The 22,023-nt window shown below is 34.4% G+C and overlaps 1 protein-coding gene across 5 annotated transcripts in view; it reads right to left on the bottom strand.

Annotated features, from left to right (window-relative positions):
• Positions 1 to 12,485: 12,485 nt before the first annotated feature.
• LOC111471790 (ABC transporter C family member 2-like) overlaps positions 12,486 to 22,023 on the bottom strand; it is a 39,772-nt gene continuing 30,234 nt past the window's right edge. For 3 of the 5 annotated variants that reach the window (XM_023117451.1, XM_023117453.1, XM_023117455.1), the window contains 11 exons: positions 20,578 to 20,778; positions 19,606 to 19,704; positions 19,369 to 19,521; positions 18,524 to 18,903; positions 17,871 to 18,051; positions 17,460 to 17,783; positions 13,484 to 14,240; positions 13,288 to 13,409; positions 12,972 to 13,217; positions 12,684 to 12,874; positions 12,506 to 12,649 (listed from right to left, as the gene is read on the bottom strand). In XM_023117451.1, coding sequence (XP_022973219.1) covers positions 12,746 to 12,874; positions 12,972 to 13,217; positions 13,288 to 13,409; positions 13,484 to 14,240; positions 17,460 to 17,783; positions 17,871 to 18,051; positions 18,524 to 18,903; positions 19,369 to 19,521; positions 19,606 to 19,704; positions 20,578 to 20,778 — 2,592 coding nt within the window. In that variant the 3' untranslated portion in view covers positions 12,506 to 12,649; positions 12,684 to 12,745. Of the gene's footprint in view, positions 12,650 to 12,683; positions 12,875 to 12,971; positions 13,218 to 13,287; positions 13,410 to 13,483; positions 14,241 to 17,459; positions 17,784 to 17,870; positions 18,052 to 18,523; positions 18,904 to 19,368; positions 19,522 to 19,605; positions 19,705 to 20,577; positions 20,779 to 22,023 lie in introns of all 5 variants that reach the window. The other 2 variants (XM_023117452.1, XM_023117454.1) reach the window with 2 other exon arrangements.

Below are 22,023 nucleotides of genomic sequence, written 5' to 3'. Positions count from 1 at the left end.
CTTAGTGTCCTGTTAAAGATCATATTTTGATCTTGAAAGAAAAAAAAAATTCTTATCATATTGTTCTTAATATATCCTTATCATTAGACCATTTGCACGTTTATTTGAAGATCAAATAAATTTCTATTCTCATTTTTCCCTAAAGCATATAAATCTGGAATTGTTGTGTTCGATCTTCATGACCATTCTCTTTGGTAAGAAATTAGTCACTTTCCCAAATAGCCTACCTTTGTGTGTTAAACATGAGTGTTCCTGAGTGTAAAATCAGTGAGTTGAGTGTGTGAGGTCCCAAGCATATAAAACTCATGTTTGTACAATCATGAACCAAGAGAAAAATGGAGGGGAGATCAATGATCTAGTTGAAGAAGTCCAGAAGAATGAGAAGAAACTAGAAGATGGTAATTCATTTGGCACTTATTACAAGAAGACTTCTTAAAACTCAAGTATGGAGAATGATGTTGATGATCAAAGAGACAACCTATTTCACACGCGGTGTTTAGTCAAGGGGATTGCTTGTAGTCTTATCATTGATAGTGGAAGTTGCACCAATGTAGTAAGTACTATGTTGATCAAAAGGTTGCAAATTCCAACTCAAGATCATCCTAAACCTTACAAGCTCTAATGGCTCAATGATAGTGGAACAATGAAGGTAATTTCCCAAGTTTTAATATCTTTTACTTCGGGAAAATATAAAAATGAAGTTCTTTGTGATGTGTTGTCAATGCATGTTGGAGACATATTGCTTGGCCGACCATGGCAATTTGACACGAGGGTTATGTATGATGGGTATTTGAATAGGTATTCTTTTGTAAAAGATGGTAGAAAAACCATTCTTGTACCTTTGAGTTCTGCAAATATATTTGCTGATCAATTAAAGTTGAGGAAAGAAAAAAAGAGTTTGAGGAAAAAGAGTTAAAAGAAAAACCAGAGTTGAGTGAAAAAGTAGAGAAAAATCAAAGAGAAAAAAAAGAGAATGAAAAAAGAGATGAAATTGAAGAAAAAAGGAAGAGAGATAGTTATTTGACTACAGTTGGAGAGGTGAGAAGGTTTTCACAAAAATCAATCTTGTACTGATGTACGGAGGATTTTTGGTCTCTAATTGTAACAACTTGGCTTTGCCTAGTTTTTTTCAATCTCTTTTACAGGAATTTGAAGACATGTTTCAAGATAAAGAAATACCTCCCATTAGAGAGACAAAAGAAATTCAAAGGCAAGTGGAGGAGCTCATGGAGAAGGGCTATGTACCAGAAAGTTTGAGTCCATGTTCTATACGAGACTTATTGGTGCCAAAGAAAGATGAACCTTGACGCATTTTATAAAAATTATTTTGAAATCTGGATATCATCAAATTAGAATGGAGTTGAATGGAAAACAACTCTCAATATTAAGTTTGGATTGTATGAATGGCTTGTTATGCCTTTTACGTTAACTAATACTCCTAGTACACCTATGCGCTTAATATATAATATTTTGAGAAAATATATGAGAAAACATGTTGTTTATATTGATGATATTACAATTTATTTGAAGATTTTTTTTGAGCATGTAGAGCATGTTAAATTAGTTTTGATTACACATAGAAAAGAGAAATTTAATTTTAATAAGGGTAGTTTTTGCATGTAAAAAGTTCACTTTATTGGCTTCATAGTTGATAAAAGTAGAATAGCATTAGATAGAGACAAAGCTAAATTCATTATGGATTTGAACACCAAAGAGTGCACGTAAAGTTTAGAGTTTTCATGAGTTAGCTAACCTCTATAAGAGATTTATAGATGATTTTATAACCATAACTGAACTATTGAATGACTTAGTGAAAAAAAATGTTGTTTTTAAATGGGGAGGAATGCAAGAGAATGCAGTCAATTTGGTTAGGAACAAATTAAGCCATGCATCATTATTTGTTTTGCCTAGCTTTTATAAAACTTTTGAAATTGGATGTGATGCATGTGGTTTGGTCATAATAAGTGTTGTTTTAATTCAAGATGAAAAGTCGTTAGTGTATTTTAGTAAAAAACTAAATGAGGCAACATTGAAATACCCTACCTATGATAAAGAATTGTTTGTAGTTTCTATATTGCATGTGCCGCAACACTACTTATGGTCTAGAGAATTTGTGATCCACTTTGATCATGAAAACTTAAAGTATGTGAAGGGTCAAAGCAAACTGAACCGTAGACATGCAAAGTGGGTGGAATTTATTAAAACATTTTTCGTATGTCATCAAGTATAAGCAAGGTAAGGATAATACAGTAGCTCATGTGTTATCTAAAAGGTATGATCTCTTTACTTTTTTTACCGCAAAAATTCTTGGAGTTGAGCATATTATTGAATTATATAGAGATGACCAAGATTTTAGAACTATTTATGCATCTTGTCTTGCAAAAAAAAAAAAGTGGATGATTATTATGTTTTCATAAATTTTTAATTACTAAGAGTATGCTTTGTATTCCTAACTACTCTATAAAAGATTTGTTTTTTTTTTAGAGAAGCATATGATGGTGCCTTAATGCGACATCTTAAGATTAATAAAGTTTATAAGATGTTGCATAAACACTTTTGTTGGCCGAAGTTGAAGCATGTGGCATATAGATTTATGGATGATGCAAAGCATGCTGCTAACTTATTCTTTAAGAAAGTAGTTTATGGATTTACTACACTTCATTTTCTCCCTATTCCTACTAATTTCCTTCTCATATTTTTGTGAGTGAAGCATTTAGATTAGATCAAAATATTTCAAAAGGAGGTGAGGGAAAGAAGGTGATGATTTTTTCTGATTCAAGGACGAATCCTACTGAAGAGAGGGAAGATGATAAGAATAAACATTTTAAAAGAAGGTGACGGAAAGAAGGTGATGATTTTTTCTGATTCGAGGACGAATCCTTCTGAAGAGGGGGAAGATGATAAGAATAAACATTTTAAAAGGAGATGAAGAAAAGAAGGTGATGATTTTTTATGATTCGAGGACGAATCCTTCTGAAGAGGGGAAAGATGATAAGAATGTTCCAAATGAACCTATTACAAAAAAAATTCAAAAAAATGTCATGAAGATTCAAAAAAAATGTCAACAACAAAATTCGAATCTAAATGGGCCTATTACCAAAAAGATTCAAAAAAAATGTCAAAACATTTCAAGAGGAGGTGACAGAAAGAAGGTGATGATTTTTTCTGATTCGAGGACGAATCCTTCTTAAGAGGGGGGAAGATTATAAGAATAAACATTTCAAAAGGAGGTGACGGAAAGAAGGTGATGATTTTTTCCGATTAGAAAACGAATCCTTCTGAAGAGGGGGAAGATGATAAGAATCACGGTATTCCAAATGGACCTATTACCAAAAAAATTCAAAAAAATGTCATGAAGATTCAAAAAAATATGTCAACAACAAAATTCGAATCCAAATGGACATATTACCAAAAAGATTCAACCTACGCGCGAAGAACTCAATTGATTTCAAGTCTGTCGCATTAACCACTCAAGCACATCAACATTTATTAGAAAAAACTATGTTTAATTTCATAAATTATGTAAAAGTCGAATGGTCAATTTGACTTATTCTTTGTGGAGATTAAAGGGGATTGGGAATAAATCCCGTCCACAAACATATCGGGATTGAATTCTGGCCACAAACGTCTTTTGTCGGGAGACTATAAATGCCCACAATATGTTATGTAAAAAACAGATTCGTGGATGAATGTAATTCAGATCTCAAATTGAGACGTTTCCCTTAGAAATTCGAGAATCATATTTGTCATTTCTAAGTTTCAAGCAATTCTTGTGGTAGAATTGCACCCGGGCCATTCAATCAAGCCTTGATCAAGTTATATTGTGGAGTGACTCAATTTAGAACAAGGTTCTAAATCTTGCTTCTATATTTTTGATTGTAAAAGGTAATCTAATTCTAGCCTTATCTCTTGGTTGATCCAAATGTCATAAGAAGGTCTTAATTACTTTGATTCAAGGGTTCTTGCTAAAAAGAAAGCTTTGATCGTTGGGCTAATAATTAGGGTTGCCTTATCACCTACAAATATCACTCCATAGCTCTTCTATTTTCCAATCACTTGCTTCCTTTTTCTCTCTCTTGCTTATCACCAACCCTCGTATCATTAAGTTTTTCTTTGGCTCTTCTAGTAACCTTACATGTTTTTCTTTCCCTTCTACTTCTGTTTTTTAACCATTCCTTGGCTGCTGAATTAACATTCAATATTATTAGCCTCGGTGCCAAGTCCGACGAAAAGACCGATGCCTCGTCTGTGCTTCAAATGACATGGGCTAAGGCTTGTGACTCGTCTACACCGGCCACTATTTACGTTCCCAAAGGTATATTCTACGTTCGAAGTGTGAGCTTTAATGGGCCTTGTAAGAACAATGTTATTACTGATCTCATTGATGGAACTCTTGTGGCTTCCTCGGACATTCAAGTTTTAGCTAAAACTAAATCTTGGATTGAGTTTAGTCACATAGATGAGCTTTCCATTACTGGTGGTATTATCAATGGGCAAGAAACTGCCTTATGGAATTGTAAACACTCGAGGAAGAGTTGCCCCATTGGATCCACGGTAATGCAAAATTTAAGTTGGCTAGATAAAAAATAAAATTTGAAAATTTTTCTTTGGCAGATGGTTGAAAGAAAATGAATCAATTAATTACAATATTAATTTAAATCTATACTGATTCTTGCTTTTGATTCTTTTGAATCGATACAGTATTCAAATAAATGATGCACAAAACGTGAACATCAATGGATTATCTTCGATTAACAGCCAGAAGTTCAACATGGTGCATGGGTGTCAAAACGTGCATATGACAATAGTGAATGTCTCGTCTATAGACGATAGTCCAAACACTGATGGCATCCATGTGCAACAATCATCAGATGTGACCATACTCAACTCGAGCATTAGCAACGGTGACGACTGCATCTCAATCAGTCCAGGGACCTCCATCTTGTGGATGGAAAGTATTACATGCGGACCTGGACATGGAATCAGGTAGCTAGAGATAGATTATGACGAACATGTTTAGAAATGTTTTTTTTAAGGGTTAAATAAATTTGTCACATTAAATTTTAAAAGATGAAACTAAAGGTTGAATTAAATTTGAATGATTAAAAATATATTCTAAAGTTATTTTGAGGGTGAGAAAAAAGATTTAAATTATTTTAAAATTATTTTGGATCAAAATTGTTATTTAATATATTAGGTTAGAGTGAGAAAATTAAACCTCATGAAAAATTTGGTATTTTATTGAATGTATTTGTAGCATTGGGAGCTTGGGGATAAAGGCCGAGGAGGATGGAGTGCATAACGTTACACTGACATTATCTACTTTCACCGGAACTCAGAATGGAGTAAGGATTAAGTCTTGGGGAACACCAAGCCGTGGATTTGTTACAAAAGTTTATTTTCAACACATCATATGGATAATGTGAAAAATCCAATCATAATTGATCAAAATTACTGTCCATATGAGAAAGACTGTCCGGGTTAGGTATAATTTCTCTTCAATCTCATACAAGTTAATTTTTTTCTAATTATATGTAACCTTAAATCTGAATACAACTCAAATTTTTTATTTTATAAATAATTGATTTATTTTCTCTTTAATGGTTTGAAATTTGTTTGGTTTAAAATGGGGCTAAATTATTAGTATTATTATTTTTTTTGTTACATTAAATTAGTTTTATGGGTAATAAATTGCGGACTCCGTTGCAATCCGTTGATCGTTCTTCTTTATTCTAATAGGCTTTTGGAGTTAAAGTCATCGAAGTAACATACGAAGACATCAAGGAAACTTCCGCCACTGAAATACCAATCAATTTTGATTGTAGCCCAATAAATCATTGCACTAAATTAGGCTTGAAAGACATAAACCTAACTTACGAGAATCACATCGCAAAAGCTTCATGTAAAAATGCCGAAGGAGCTACCTCTGGTGTAGTTGAACCTTCTGGATGCTTAGCAGACAAATCTAATTTTTGGCAAAACCTATTGGTACTAATATTAAAGGATAATAAAAATGCTCTAGATGGCTTATAAATTATTTACCAATTCCACCGTAAAAATCGAACAACTTTGACAAAAATTGAAACCCAATAAATTTTTTCCTATGGTATGGTATTTAGTGATTTAAAACAATTGCAGTCGTGGAGTAGGTCTAAGTGTTCCCACTAAACGAGACAATGTCAATGAAATATTACACTAGAATAACTCTTATTTCTATAGTTGTTTAAGTAACTATTAGTTTGCTCAACCACATCATTAACAATCTTAATAAATCTACCCATTATTTTAGATACCATAGTTTATCATTTTAAGAGTTCAAGCTTAATATTGACCCGTGCAAATAACTTCCATAGGAGGACAGTCCAAAAGCCATCGCGAACCTCTATATGGATCTCACATTATGAACCAATGATCGTGACCGTATGATATATTGTCATGTTTCCTTCTCGCTATTTTGAAAATAGTTCATACTTACGCAAACTAGGGTAGACTTATTTATTTGCAAGTGAACTCGAACTTAAGACCCACTTTGTTGTCAATAACTTCCCTTTGAGACTTGTGGCAATCTACCAATATTTTTCTTGTTATTTTTAGGGCTTTTTTTAATCATTTCCCATTGGACAAGGCTCCTTTAGAGTTAAATTTGGAATTTATGGGCTCAATCTTAGGAAGGAAGAAATGAACTATTGAGTAACACCGGAACCTTTCCTTCATGAAATACTCTCATTATTGAAATGGACAAACTCTTGATCTTAAGTTTTATGGTGATTGCAACATTTTCATAAAGGACTTAGAATTGAAACACAGTGGATTGATTGATCAAATTTGAATTTCAAATGTCGGTTTTGAGACCCAAAACAAGAGAGTTTAATCCTAAAACTTTCCTCTTAATTCTCGATAATAAGGTATAATTCTGAGTTCTTAGTGTTCATAGCAAAGAGGGTGAAATCATAGTGAACTAAGGGCTAGAACGTGCAAATAGAAAAAAGTTTCAGTCACCGAAGTTCAGGGTAAGTTTGGTTAACCCCATGATTTTGAGCCTCAATTTCTCTTTTCTTAGTTAATGTTAATTGCTGAGATTGGTACCGACATGTTCACATTCAAGATATCTTGAAGTTTGGTGAAGGAACCAATTTCAATCGAGGCCTAGAATATACTGATCGAGGGTGATATCGGACTATCTAAGCCTTCACCACACGCATGTCAAAATGGTCACAAGGTAGAAGATGATCATGTGGTTGGTTCACCTTAACTAACCATTAATAGTTGATCTAAACTCACCCTTTAAACTCTTTAATGTTTTTGTTCAATTTTAACCAAATGAGGATAGTAAATTGTGATTCAAGGTCCTAGACATGTATATTTCTATCCTAACAACCTGATCACAAAATATTAAACATGTCAAGTCAATTCCTATCACGAGAATCGCATACATGTATGTTGTTTTTTAATCCTTTTTACTAATTTCTCTTTTTTTTTCTTTTTTTTTTTTAACATGAATTCCAACCTAATTATGATATTTGGAGAGATTTAAGCTTGAGGAAAGGGTAAAACCTGAACTTTTTCAAGCATGTAAATAGTCAATTCGATTTTAGGAATTTACTTGGGCATGTTTGATATTTTGTGATTATGTTGTTAGGATAGAAATATACATGTCTAGGAGGTTAAATCACAATTTAGGATCCTCCTTTGGTTGAATTAGAGTGATAGGACAAACTAACGATTATTCATGTCTTTATTGAACTGAGCTGCTCAACTCATGTCTTAACATTTATTTCTACAATCCAAAACAACGGGTAACACTTGATCAACACATATAAACAAGGTCTCAACAAACAACTTGGGGCAACTCTACCTTAACTCTTCCCGCCATAGCGAGTAAAATTGTTCTATCATGGCTCAAGGGCCAAAGCTAGTCCAACTTTAGCACTCTTATCAATCGCTTGGGTGTCTACATCCACAGATACGGTGAAGAACGACTTTGAACGTCAATCGTGCTGGATAAGAGCACTGGCCTTGCCAAAGTTGTTCACTCAATCCTTCACCGTGGTCAGTGAATCAAGTGCATGTTGGGTGCCAACAGTGATGGTATTCTAAAAAAAACAGGGTAGCTTCCATAAAGCCTTTGTGATATCTTTTTATCCCAAAATCACACTTTTGGACTCATGGGGTGCTTTGTAGTTGAACCATGGAGGCAGTGCACATGAGAACATGTACTCAAGTTATTTGGCTTCATTGGAAGCTGTCATAGTTGGCCACTTGTCAACATTTTCTCCTTCAGAAGACTCGCATTGGATAGTGTTCGCTTTGTCTCATTTTCACCTGCCTCAAAAAGTGGCATAACAAGCTTGTGGTGTTTAGATATTTCTCTTATTCGACGAGTTGAGGCTATGTTCTTCCCTTTAAATGTTAGTGGGTCAAACTTGTAAGAGTCCCGCTGACCTCTCGGTTGGAAATGAACGTTTAACTAGCGCAGCAGAACTATTAGAATCGTCTTTGATCTTACTTAGAATTAAACAAAACAAAATGTTAAACAAACTACGTTGAAGAAATATGGAGAAAGTTCTCGATCTTTGATCTACTTGCTCCAACTTCTCCAATAGTTGAATCTCCTCCGTAAAGTATTCATCGCTAGGAATCGAATACAAAGTCAAGCCTAGTGGTCACTTCTTGAAAGAAAATCTATAAGGATGGGAGAAGGAGATTTTTAGAGAGAATTCTGGAATGGAGAGAGCGTGGGAAACTTTTTGGCTCAATCCTAAGGTCTTCTCTATAGCGATTTGAGAATATTTACCAAATAATATATTTGAATATCTAATATAGTAGAATATAACATATTCCTCGAATCATATTTAAATGTCAAAAGATATTCTAATATATATTTAACTAATTTAAATGCGTTCAAATTTCAAATATATATTTTCATTCGATTATCCATATACATGGATTATTTTAAATTTAATATATCAAAAACAATAAATATATTTGAGCCCATTAAATGAAATGTATTTTTCTTTCTTTATATTTAATATATCTAATATATTAAATACTAATTTAAACACTCCAAACTATATATATTTTTCTCTTTTTGTATTTAATCTAACTCATATGTTAAATATCAATTTGAACACTTCAAATTAAATATTTTTTCTTCTCTGAAATTTTCCTTCAACTAAATCGCTCCTTTTAGTGTTACTATGAGCTAGCAAAGGAACCTTATGATGACCATATTGATTATAAACTGCAATGATATAAAATTAATTAAATATATTCATTAATTAATCAACTTTGTTCATTAACTATAGGTCACCCCATGGTAGACTTAGAGTTGCACGCTTATATATAGTGTAGACCAAGTTTTGACCATTAATATAATCGTTACAAGCAATCACGAGTTGTTCGTAATATCTTATCCCTCAAGTGCCACTAACTCTCTCATGAACAATTTATTTATGATCAAACTATAAACAAAGTCCCTCCAGAGCCGGTGAGAGAGTGTGACTCCATTGTTCAAGTACCAAATTATCACTTAAGGGAAATACTCTTCTACTTATTCTATATCGGACGGAAAGAGTGAATTTCATCTCGTGAAATTATGTTTCCAGCTCCCTATTTGGTCAAGTTCTCAAAACAGTAGACATTAAATTTGCTATAAAAGTCATTCATAACTCACTTAGGATTAAGATTGAGTCACATAAGTGAGAGAAAATATTTTCGTATGTCCAATCTTATACAAACTCTTTGAAGTATAAGATACACCCACTCACATGTGTGAACGATTTAGATATAATCATTTGTAACAATTACAAACAGAGTCGTATCAATTATGTTATCAGTATAAGAGACCAAACCTTATCCATATACTATAGACCCTTTAGGTTATTCTTAAACATGATCCTCTTGTATGTCAATCACATATTGTTTAAGATTACGTCAATGATCTAGGACTTTTCATACCATGGATAATGTTAAAACTTTAAATAAAATAATCAAATTTATTATTAAAATTAAATAATTAATTACAAGGCTTTATGACATAAATCTCAATACTCTCGATGTCCAAGATATTCTGACATTATCCCCACCTTTTTATGTTACTCTCGATGTCTAGATCATAAATTGTAGTGTCATGGTATCCACTTATTTCGACGCTTGTTCTTAGCATGCCTTTCCTTATAAGGAATTTCAGCAGGGTCAGTCTCAGTCAAGGCTCTACCTGCTCTACCACCTCGTCAAGTACCCCTTCAGATTTTAGGGTACATAATCTATCATCATGCAATAAAATCTAAGTAACCAATTATAACCTAATTAGATCATAAGACGTAACTAACATATGCATATAATTCATATAAGGAGTGAGATCATGCGTACTAACCTCACAACTTACACACCTTGTCAAGGCGAAGTGAGCTTAAGTCAAGTTGCAAGGTGTCAAGGTCATGCTTGCCCAAGGCGCGTTGCTTACGGTCGCGTGTCAGATGTTCAAATGATGCTTGTCCATAACGTATTGTCCACGATCGCATGCTCGTTCCAACCTCTTTACTTGCTTTCGTGTTAGATAGACATTTACTATTCTTGTTGTGTTAGTACGGGGGCATGACTTGTCAACAAAATCAGGCCTACACCCTCCAGGGCTAAAATGCTCCAAAATGTACTATAGGGTGATGAAACTAGTTGTCAATTCTTCCTACTCGGGTTATATGCTATAAAAGTTGCAGTTTTTGCTTATTTGCTTTTAGTCTATAACATTGCTTTCTTCCAAAAAAAAGATTCTATGCATTTCCTCGCTTACATTTTCTAAAACACTTTCTTTCGAACATGACCAAGGCTCAATCAAACATCCGAATTGTCTACGACTTACAATTTTCATACTGCTAACTTGTTCATCGGGTTAGAATAAGTGTCGCAAAATTAATATCCTGCCCCACAAGAATGTGATTGTGATAAGTGGTATTAGAGTCAAGTTGGCTCCTTGAATTGTAGTACACAAACATGTCTGCTGCAAAACAACTGGGCAAGTCCCGAGCTAATTAATTGGTATTGATCGAAGATTAGTTACTCTAAGTAAGTTGTTCCTACAAGCAAGATACTTACTAGGTATATTTATAAATTCACCCCGTTTTCTTTTCTTTTTCAAGTGTTTGCAAGTTGCAGGTTAAGGTGGAGGAGCGTTTGAGAGCAATGCAGTAAGAGAGGGGGTTGTTATGGAACTTCAGTCTTTCTTTCCATTTTTCAGTCCGGTCTATTTCATTTTTTAGTTGTATCCAAATCCAGTCTTGTAATTTTATTTGAATGTGGTATTGTTTAACTTGATTTTAATTTTATGCATTTTTTTTTTTTTTTTTTGGACTTTTATAATATTTGTACTTCAGAACTTTCATCCTCAAAAGTTCGTCTTTTATAGAAAAGCAATAACTAGTTTCCTTTGGGTTAAAAACCACATACAATCTTCCTAACAAAAACACTAAAATTGGTCCTTGCCACTAGGAACAATAAATTTATTGGCTCATTCAGGACTCTCTAACAGGCACATAGTGTCATCCTAATTTGAGATGGACCAAGTCTCGTGCCTATCAAGCTAATAAACTCATTCAAACACTTGCCCGTGTGGGTGTGTTCTTGGAGATCCCTTGATCTTTCCCAAATGAATTTTTCTATGGCATATAAAATATGCTTATGCACAACCTTGGCTAATCCAACTCTTCTTAAATGACTATGCACAACCTTAGTTAGAAGCTACTGGCAAGACAATTAATCTCTACATTATCATATAATTCGTAGGGAGTGATCCGATAACTAGTACTATCATGCAGACCTTGTCCCTCTAGATGATCACTTGCTTAAGAGACAAAGACATAACATCTAGTATAACCTAACTAAATGTTCATTGGTTTAACGTTGTGTCCAACCCTTAAGAGCTCCTGTGGACATACCGAAGGATTCCATGTATCCTTATCATACTTATTTGTTGCGAACTGTTATGTAATGGCTACGATCCACATAATTGATGGGAATAGTCCCTAGATTGACTCTTTTAAGTAATGAGTCCTAATTTTGATTCTAGAAAAGTGGCTTGATCTCTTAGATAGTGCGTTCACAAGTGGTAGGTCTTGAATCTAGGAGCGAAATAAAACCTTGTAACTCAGCATGTCTTCAAGGACCTATCAAGAAAACGACCATATCTCTCATTCATTCACAACCTAAACAAGTTAGCTATCCTAACAAACTCCCGAGCTAAATCATGCATATATCCAACTATTAACTCATTTCTATCTTAAACATGTTCGATCAAGGATCATATTAACTCATTTCTATCTTAAACATGTTCGATCAAGTTGATCCTGCAGATACATTTGCGTAAAGAATATGAAATAACTACTTAATGTGTTGGGATGTTCAAAGTCTTAGTTTTCCTTTCGCTTCGACCTAAAATTCTCTCGAACTTCTTAATTAGGCCTTAAATTGAGTCAAAAGTGGAAAACGGATTAAAACAAATAGAAAACAGACTACAATCACCCTTCTTCTTTCCGCGTGCTTGATGCATTCGAACTTTACAAAAACCTATGATCGTCTTGGTGTTCAACTTCATTTTCCTCACGATTTCTTACTCGATATAACTCAAATTCGTCGCAAATCTCTATAAAAATGACAAACACAATTTGAATCCGATCATTGCACAATAATGTATTAGTGCAAGAATGCGATGATTTCACAACAATTTAATAGCATCAAATAACAATGCTGTCTATCCAGCTGGTTCAAGAACTAAGGTACGTAAGTATTGGGCATTGGCAGCTCCTGTACTCTGAACCATCTTTGAGAAAGCGCTTAGTTCATTTGATAACAGTTGTTTGGGAGTGTTATACTCCAAAACCTGAAGAGAATGAGGTAATATCATAGGCTTGAATCAGAATGCAAAATCAAAGCAGCTCTTTATAATTTAAAATGTATTAGTAGCACACCAACATTACCCGACCAGCTTCAAGTACAAGGATCCGATCACAATCTATGATGGTATTCAATCTGTGTGCAACAATAAGCATTGAACAAGATTTGAACTCTTCCCTTATAGTTTTCTGAATTAAAGCATCAGTTCGAACATCAACAGCCGCAGTTGCTTCATCAAGAACCATAATTTTCGTCCTACAAAGAAGCGCTCGGGCAAGGCTTAACAGTTGCCTCTGTCCAATGCTAAAATTCTCCCCGGACTCCGAAACCTATAAACAAAAAATCTATTGTTTTTCCTTTAACTAAACACATATATTTCACACCGTTCAAGAAACATACCTCAGCGTCCAGGCCAAACGTACTCCTCCTTATGAAATCCTTTAAATGTACCCTCTCCAAAACTTCCCAAAGATCAGCATCACTATGATTGTTGAATGGATCTAGATTAAATCTAACAGTTCCTACACAAAGTAAGAAAGGATTAACAAAGTAGAAAGTGGCACTATAACATTTATGACAAGTATAGATCGTTTACCCGAAAAAAGAACGGGTGACTGTGGTATAATCCCAAGGACTTTTCTTAAATCTAATAGCCCGAACATTGCAACATCGAAATCATCTATCAATATTTTCCCCCTTTCCAGTTCAACGATACGAAATAAGGCATTCAACATGCTTGATTTTCCTGCACCAGTTCGTCCCACTATTCCAACCTTTTCAAACGAAAAAATTGTGAAAGATAGACCATGCAACACTGTTGGGAGCTCAGGCCTGTATCTTAAGACAACATCCTCAAATTTTATAACTCCCAAATTAGGCCACCAAGGAGGGGGGCGATTGGTGTCAATAATTGATGGAGCTTCTAAACGTAAATCTATGTACGTCCCAACACGCTCGACGGAGTTCAAACTGTTCTCAGCCGCACTTCCGAGCCTTAGTACACCTCTAAGCAAAGAGGTAATATTTAAAGCATAGCTAAGTAAAACACCCATGGTGGATGCAAATGCCTGCTGCTTTTCTGCCCTGCCATTCTGCATCACAGCAAAGGTTGTTGTAAGCCATATCATAAGACTACCCATGGTTTCTAAACGGACTCCAAGCCATCGATTTCCACTCATGTTTACGAGCGTAAATCTAATATTATTGTCCATGAATTTCCCATTAATCTCAGCCATTCTATCATAAGCTTTATATGCACGAATAGTTGAAATGCCATTTAAAGCTTCAGTAAATTGTGCATAAACAGGAGATCTACTTATGGAGTCTAGACGCTTTACTTCTCGAGCTGTGCTCTGTACGGAAAAAGAAAGAAAGCAAGAAGTTAATCCTTGATTATATGTCCATTATTGAAAGCTTAAAATATGCTATATTGTTATACCTAAAATGTGTGTGTATATATATATATATATATATTTATAACAAGAAACAAACTTTTCACTGACTCATAAAACGGAGCAAAAAAGTGAATGGAGAGGGAAAAAAGAGACAAGAACCAATAGAGCTAAAAGCTAGAACCTTCTATGAGTTAGTATCCAAGCTCGAAATGGATGATATTCCGCAACTTGACAATGTTGAAGGAATGACCTTAGTTATATCTGTGTAAACCTCATCCTTAATTATATATGTATTGTTACCTTAACATCTAAGGATTTAGTTAGATTAATTTTTCTGCATTGTTACCTACTAGCTAGGAATTTAGTTAGACTTATTTTGTATTTAGTTACTTAGTTAACTCTAAAAATTACAAAGAAAGGGGAGCAAAATATGCCCTTGGTGACTCTTTTAGTCCATATAAGTTTTCTCAATTTGCACATTTTACCTCTCTAGCTTTCAAATCCTCGAAAAATGCTCATGTAGATTTTCTCATCTAGATTGCCATGAAAGAAGGTGTTCTTCACATCATACTATTAGAGTTGGCAAAGTTGGCAATTAAGGATAACAATATTCTTATGGTGTTCATCTTCGCAACTGGAGTAAATGTCTCCTAGTAATCAATACCATAAGTTTCCTTAGCTAATAACCTTGTCTTATACCTTTCGAACGTTCCATCAGCCTTGTAGTTTACTGTGAAAAGCGACTTGCACCGAACTATATTTTTTTCTTTTGCCCATACACAAATTTCCCACATGCTATTCTTCTCTAGAGCCTTTCTTTCATAGCATCCTGTCATACACTTTTAGTAATGTTTCAGAAACTGTGTTAGGTATAAAATTGAATTTAGACTCAATGAAACTCTATTGTGATGGGAAAGTCTTCAAGAGAGATATGGTTTGATAGGGGGCATAAAGATTCATTTTGTACATTCTCTAGTAGATTTTTAGAGAGTTATGAGTCTATCATCAATTGGTACTTGTGTTACATCCCCATTTTGAGTAGAGTCGGATGTTTGGACTTGTATCAGTTCTGAAATGACTTGCCTTCTAGCATATACCCGAGAGAACAATGGATATGGCAATGGAGTTGGAGTTCATGGTTTTGTTAATAACTTTGCAGCAGTAGGGGTGGACACATAATTAGAATCGGTACTAAGCGTGAACTCAATAACTGGTTCTGTGGGTTGGTTATTTAGTGTCTAGGGGTTTAATAGTTTCCTAAGGACCTTCCCCAATCTCTATGTTCTCCTACTGAAGAGAGACCTTAGAGAAGAACGGTTTATGCTGTGTGAAAATCACATTAATTAAAGTGTTAAGACTTCTTAGATGTAGGCGTATAATATTTGTACCACTTTGTGGTCGAAGAATATCATAGAAAGACACATTTCATTGCTTTTGGTTCAAGTTTACCTCGTTGAGTGTTGTGTTAACATGAACAAAGCCAGTGCACTCAAATATGTGGGGTATGAGACGATTAATGTTCGAAAGTGAGAATGAAATTAATTGAGGACTTTTATTGGACTTAGATTATTCAGGACACGAGATGGGAGACAACTAATCACGTAAGTCACAATAAAAACGGTCTCCAAGTTTTTGGCATGTTTCCATGAAAAAGCAATGCTCGAGTAGTGTTTAAAAGGTGTTCATTTTTCCTTCCGGCCTCTCTCTTTTGCTGTGGTGTAATAACACATGAAGAACCATGGATAATGCCTTGAGATCGAAAATATGGAGATAAGGTTTGATTGAAATAATCTCTAGCATTGAATTCCAAATTGGGTATGAATGATTGAGTGGAAGGTAGGAATAATATTATTAACATCTGATTTTGTTTGGGAAAGAATAACCACGTGACTTGAGTAGAACTAAGAAACAATGTAAGGGTTTCAAAAATAAATACATTCCTTATACCTACAATGGTGGCTCTGGTTCTATTTGCTACTATAATTTTTTATTACGCAGGCCTGGATTATATGTTTTAAAAAATTGTAAGTGCGTGAGGAGTCATGTGATCAATAGTACCAGAGTTTAGAGTTCATAATCCAAGAGCCAACTTGACATATCTCTGAAGGGTTAATACAAAAGTGAAGGAAGATTTACCTGAGATTGTCAAGTACTTAAACTTGATGGTTTGTTGAGCGAGTTCAAGAACACCTTCAATTTCTTAATCTTTTCATTATTGCATCCACTAATCTTCACAACTGATGCCTTTTGTTCTAATTTGGAATCCTATGCGATGTATGCTCATGCCTTTATCATATATGCCTTTTTCATTATTGCAGATTGGTGGATGAATAGATGAATGAATTAATAGCACGGTTGTTGCACATGTGGTGAATAAAGCTAAGAATACTAATGCTAATGTTGCGGCCTTCCTACTATGAATACTCCTTAACGTGATCATTGACTGTTGTACAGTGCTAATGTAATACTGAAACAATAATGTTCAATGATGATTGGTAGCTTCGAAGGCTTTGAATGAAACTTGGTCAAGGTGGAAGATCGGTAGCTTTGAAGGCTTTGAAGGCTCTGAATAAATTTGGTCAAGGTGGAAGTTCGAAAACTATGAAGGTTATGCTGATTAATAAGACCTCCCAGATTACAATGACTCAGATACCATGGTAAATTATCTTCCTAAGTTAAATTTCAAAGAGGTACATGCATGTTTTATAATAGAGAAAGACTAACTAAATCCTTAGATACTAGATAACAATAAATCTAATTTAAATAAAACCCTAAAAACTATGCAACAATAAATCTAAATAAATCTCTAGGTAGTGATAATAATAAATCTAAATTAGGGAGGTATTCCCTTATTTAATGGGATTACACAAATATTACCTAAATCACGACCATTCCTTCAACAATAAGTTTATCAAATTGTCTTTTTTGAAAGACCGAAAGACCTTTACTTAAACATATAGCAATTTTTTCTATCGTCGAAAGATAAGTTACGCGTAGTACACTTAATATTCTCTTTCATGAAATGCTTGTCAAATTCACTATAGCGAGACAGCCTATTACTACACTAGACCAGCATAGGTTTGTTTTGAAACAATTTCAATTTGAAGTATCTTGTTAACATTTAATCTAAACTACTGCTTTTGTAAAAGGAACAAAAGAATAAGGATTTTTAGTTACCTGGTAGTATAAATAGGCCGCATAAAACAATAACAGAAGAGGAAGGATTGCCCACAATGATAAAGTGCTCATGACCCCTATCAAGATGAATGTAGAAAGGAGTTGTGAAATTTGCCCCAAGAACATGTTGAAAAAAGAGGCAACACTCCTATCAATGTCACTAAGATCCTTTGAAAATCGATTGATTATCCTCCCAAGTGGATTGGTGTTGAAGAATACCATTGGAGCTTTTAAAATAGAAGTAAGCATTAGGTCATGCAACCTTTTGGCTGCATACAGGCTTGATATGATCAGCCAATAAGAATTCAACAGTGTCACCACGACCTGACATCAAAAGTTATTTTTTGCTTGAGCTAAAGTAATCAACTAATAAGGTAGTATGCACAAATTATTAGTTGATTATACTCATACCTGACCAAAGGACAGGCCCGCATATATCGTGTTGTAGTACAATGTTTCACTAGGATCGATATTGCCTTCATCTGACCATTTGCTTAACCATAGGCTTCTAAATATTCGAAGAGTTTCTGATAGAACATAGCATAAGAGGAGTACAATAACCACCCATAGGCCTCCTAATGCATTCTTGTATCTAAAAAGAACCAAAACAACTTGTTCAGGATCATCAACCCAATAGGAGTAAACTAGATTCTAAAACATTCAAATGTATCTTTCTTGGCTATGCTTTAAACCAAAAGGGATGTCACCCTCCTTCTTAAGAAATTTTACGAATAACCATTGACCTTGTGAAGCTTAAACTTCACGACCTTGAGGTCATATAGATTGGAACCCAGAGCGACGAGAACGAAAGTCCTACGCACCGCTTCGTTAGTTGAAATAAAGAAAATTATAACTCGATCCTTACGAAGAGTGTACTCCACTTGACCCTTCTATACAAAACCCTATTATCACTACCAACAAAAGACTGCGGAGTCTATACAAGAAGAAAGAAGAATATCTTTGGGAAACTAAAACATATATATACATATATATATACACACACGCATATATTTTAGAAACAAACACAAAACTGGATAATGGGATTCGGGGTAAAAAGTTCTTACCTCACTAAAACATTCCAATTGACGACACCTGTTTCTCTTTCTTCCTGTTTAACAAGAACAGATTTTTGTGCTTTACGATTTTTCGAAGGATTAGCATCCTTTTTAAAATCACTTACCATCCCATCAACAGGAAATTCAGATGAATTTTTAGTATCACTGGTTTCACTATCTTCCTTTTCCTCTTCCAATTTACCTGCACTTTCCATTAACCTTGTGAACAACTCGCCATTTTCATAAAGTTCCTCATATGTTCCTTCCTCCTCCACCACACCTTCATGAACAAGGATAATTCTGTCAACTTGGGAGAGAAAATGCAGTTGGTTGGTCACAAGAACTCTTGTTTTCCCTCTTAGTTCTTTCCTAATGCATTTTTCAAAAACCTGTTGATCGTTGGATCACATGAGAATAGTACCAAAAAACTCAAACAAGGAAAACATGAAACAGAAGAATTTTAAGATTGCTGCCCTTAACACAGATTACCATGGTCACAAAAATGAGCAATAAGGAAATAATTTATTCAACACTTGAGAATTTTATTGACATGGCTAAGTTAAAGGCATGGCTCTGATGGCATGTTAGAAATAACGACTCTCCAAAATGGTATGATATTGTCTACTTTGAGCATAAGCTCTCATGGCTTTGTTTTTGGGCTTCCCCAAAAGACCTCATACCAATGGAGATATATTTTTTACTTATAAATCCATGATCATTCCCTAAATTAGCCTATGTGGGACTCCCTCCCAACAATCAGACATATAGGCAGTCAAAATAATCCCATTTTTCACCTAACCATGTACTTCAAAAATTAAAATCAAGGAGAAATAATCTCATGGCGGGATATCTACCTCTCTAGCCACATGAGCATCAAGAGCACTCAAGGGATCATCAAAAATGTACACATCAGAATTGGAGTACACGGCCCTAGCCAAGGAAACTCTTTGCTTCTGACCACCACTTATATTCACTCCTCTTTCCCCAATTTCAGTCAGATCACCACCCTAGCAGTGAACCAAAAGAAAAAAGCTCACTTCAGAATTTTAAACATAATTATCATCAAGGACTCGTGCAACAAAAATACTTACGGGAAGTAAATCAAAGTCATGCTGCAATGCAGTTACGTCTATTGTCTTCTCGTATCTGGCAGAATCAAAGACACCACCAAATATTATATTATCACGTGCCTGCAAATCAAATCAAATCTGACATCCATAAATACAACAATGCTTCAAAATTAATAATCTTTAGAAATTTGGGTGGAGGGTTTCGACTTAGGCATCTCCAAAGCTTTGCAATGGTGATTCCTTTATGCATTTATTCAATCATTTTCTCCATTTTAAATGTAACTTTTTCAGATTTGGTGCTGGACAAAGCTACAAGAATGATTTCATTGGGATTTCAGCAAAAGATCTCAATTGGAGGGAATGGCCTCAAATAGGAAACAATCAACTATCAGTACAAGGACAAAACAAGTAGGAAACAAAGAATTTAAGAGAAAACGAAGGTTGTTTTGGGTTTTAGTGTTTGTGTTAGGGATCCATATAATTCACTCAGGTTCACTCTCATCACCAACAATGTCACTGCAACCAAGTTTTTTAGTGGCGTATGACAATGGTTCTTCAATCATGTGATCATCTATATCAATGCTCCGTATATAATGACGAACGTCTGTTCACTATGCATAATAGTTTCAACAATTCAACTAATATTTCGTAACTTTCTCATCGTTATAAACATCTCGAACATCACCCACTCTTTCTTCTTAGTCATAAACTAAAAAACAAAGATATAATTTAGATCTAAACCCAAATAGTAATATGTACCAAAAAATCCTAATATTTCCAAAGAGATTTGCCTTTGACTGCACCCAACAAAGGTAGGACCAAAACACATACACCTATACAAAAGAGGAGAGTCAACGAACACATCCACAATATAAGACAGAGGGATTCGATGAAGGTGGTGACAAAAGATAGTGGCAACATGTGAGCCTCACACACAGATGAAAAGTTAAACCACACGTATATGAATGAAACATCTGTGTTATGCCAACTTACTGTAGCATTATAAATCCATGCAACTTGTGGAACATAAGCAACACTTCCCCGAATAATAACACTAGAATCTGCAACTGGAGGAAGTTCTCCAAGCATGGCTGATATTAGTGATGTCTTTCCCTCCCCTGTACTTCCAACAATTGCGACCAAGCTACCAACTGGTATGTCCAAATTGATGTTTGATAGCGTGGGCTTCTCAGCCTAGTTAAAAAATAATAAATGACCAAGATGAACAATTGAACCATTGGAAAGCAATGCAAAAATAAAAAATAAAAAAATAAAAAAAATAGTGTTGCAATCAAAAACTGCCTCTAGAATTTCATCCGAGAAACGAATCAATGTGTTATGTTACCAGCTCTCAACTAAGATAAGGTTGTTTGGAACAAGTAGGTAATTGAGACGAGCGTTATAAATTAAATATATAGCATTTAGAGAGATGTTGACTTTCTTTTCTTTTTTCTTTCTTCTTTTACAAGAAACTACACCTTTTCATTTAGAGAGATGAGACCTTTGACTATAAAGAAAGTAATAACATTCCCCTGTTTCTACTGTTAATAAGTGTGCTTATAAAGGTCTTTGTTAGATAGGGCATCAATATCAAAGTATCGTCGTTATCCTTTTGGTCTTATTGTGCAGCACATTTTTGTACCGTTAGCTTTGAGACTTCTTTTGTTAAGCTATGTTTTTGTATGTTTCCTTAGGTTTCTCTTAAGAATATGTACAAAATAATTGTTAGAACTGAATCTGCCCTTTTAAATAAAAAAGTGTAAGAGAATGCTTCTGACTACCTCCAACTAATGATGCGGTGCAGTAGTAAGAGTTAAAAATATCGTTGCACGTCTAAATTGTATTGCTTGCATGTGCTTTTTGTAATGCAGAAAAGCTAATTAAATCCCTAGATACCGCATAACAATAAATATTAAAAAATCCCTGGATACTATGTAACAAAAAATCTAAATAAATATCCCGTGTTACATAACAATAAATCTAAATAAATCTCTAAATACAAGGTAACGAAAGAAATAATTAGGGAGGTCAATTACTTCGGTATTTCACAAACATCTCCTAACTTAAGACTAGAAATTACACAAACATTCCTTAAATCATGGTCATTCTTTCAACACCCTCTCAAGCTGAGGAATACATGTCTATTCCCAGCATGGGTACTCGATAATAATACAGATAATCTAGGGAGTCGCTTATTTGACTTATTTGATGGGATTAGAAATATATTTTCTAAGTTAAGCCTAGAAACTATACAAATAATCTTAAACTCAAGGTCATTCCTTCCCTTCAACAGAAGGTTCTTTATTGAGTTACATTACCTTAAATTTAAATTTAATTCATTAAAACTGTGTTTGTATGCCTACCCAAATACACACAAAATAAAGCAAAACAAAACAAAACAAAAAAAAAAAAAAAAAAAAAAAAAAAAAAAAAAAAAAA

The sequence above is a fragment of the Cucurbita maxima genome, unplaced genomic scaffold (assembly GCF_002738345.1).
Source record: "Cucurbita maxima cultivar Rimu unplaced genomic scaffold, Cmax_1.0 Cma_Scf00058, whole genome shotgun sequence".
NCBI classification, from domain to species: Eukaryota; Viridiplantae; Streptophyta; class Magnoliopsida; order Cucurbitales; family Cucurbitaceae; genus Cucurbita; species Cucurbita maxima.
This window is presented reverse-complemented; position numbering and strand designations above follow the sequence as displayed.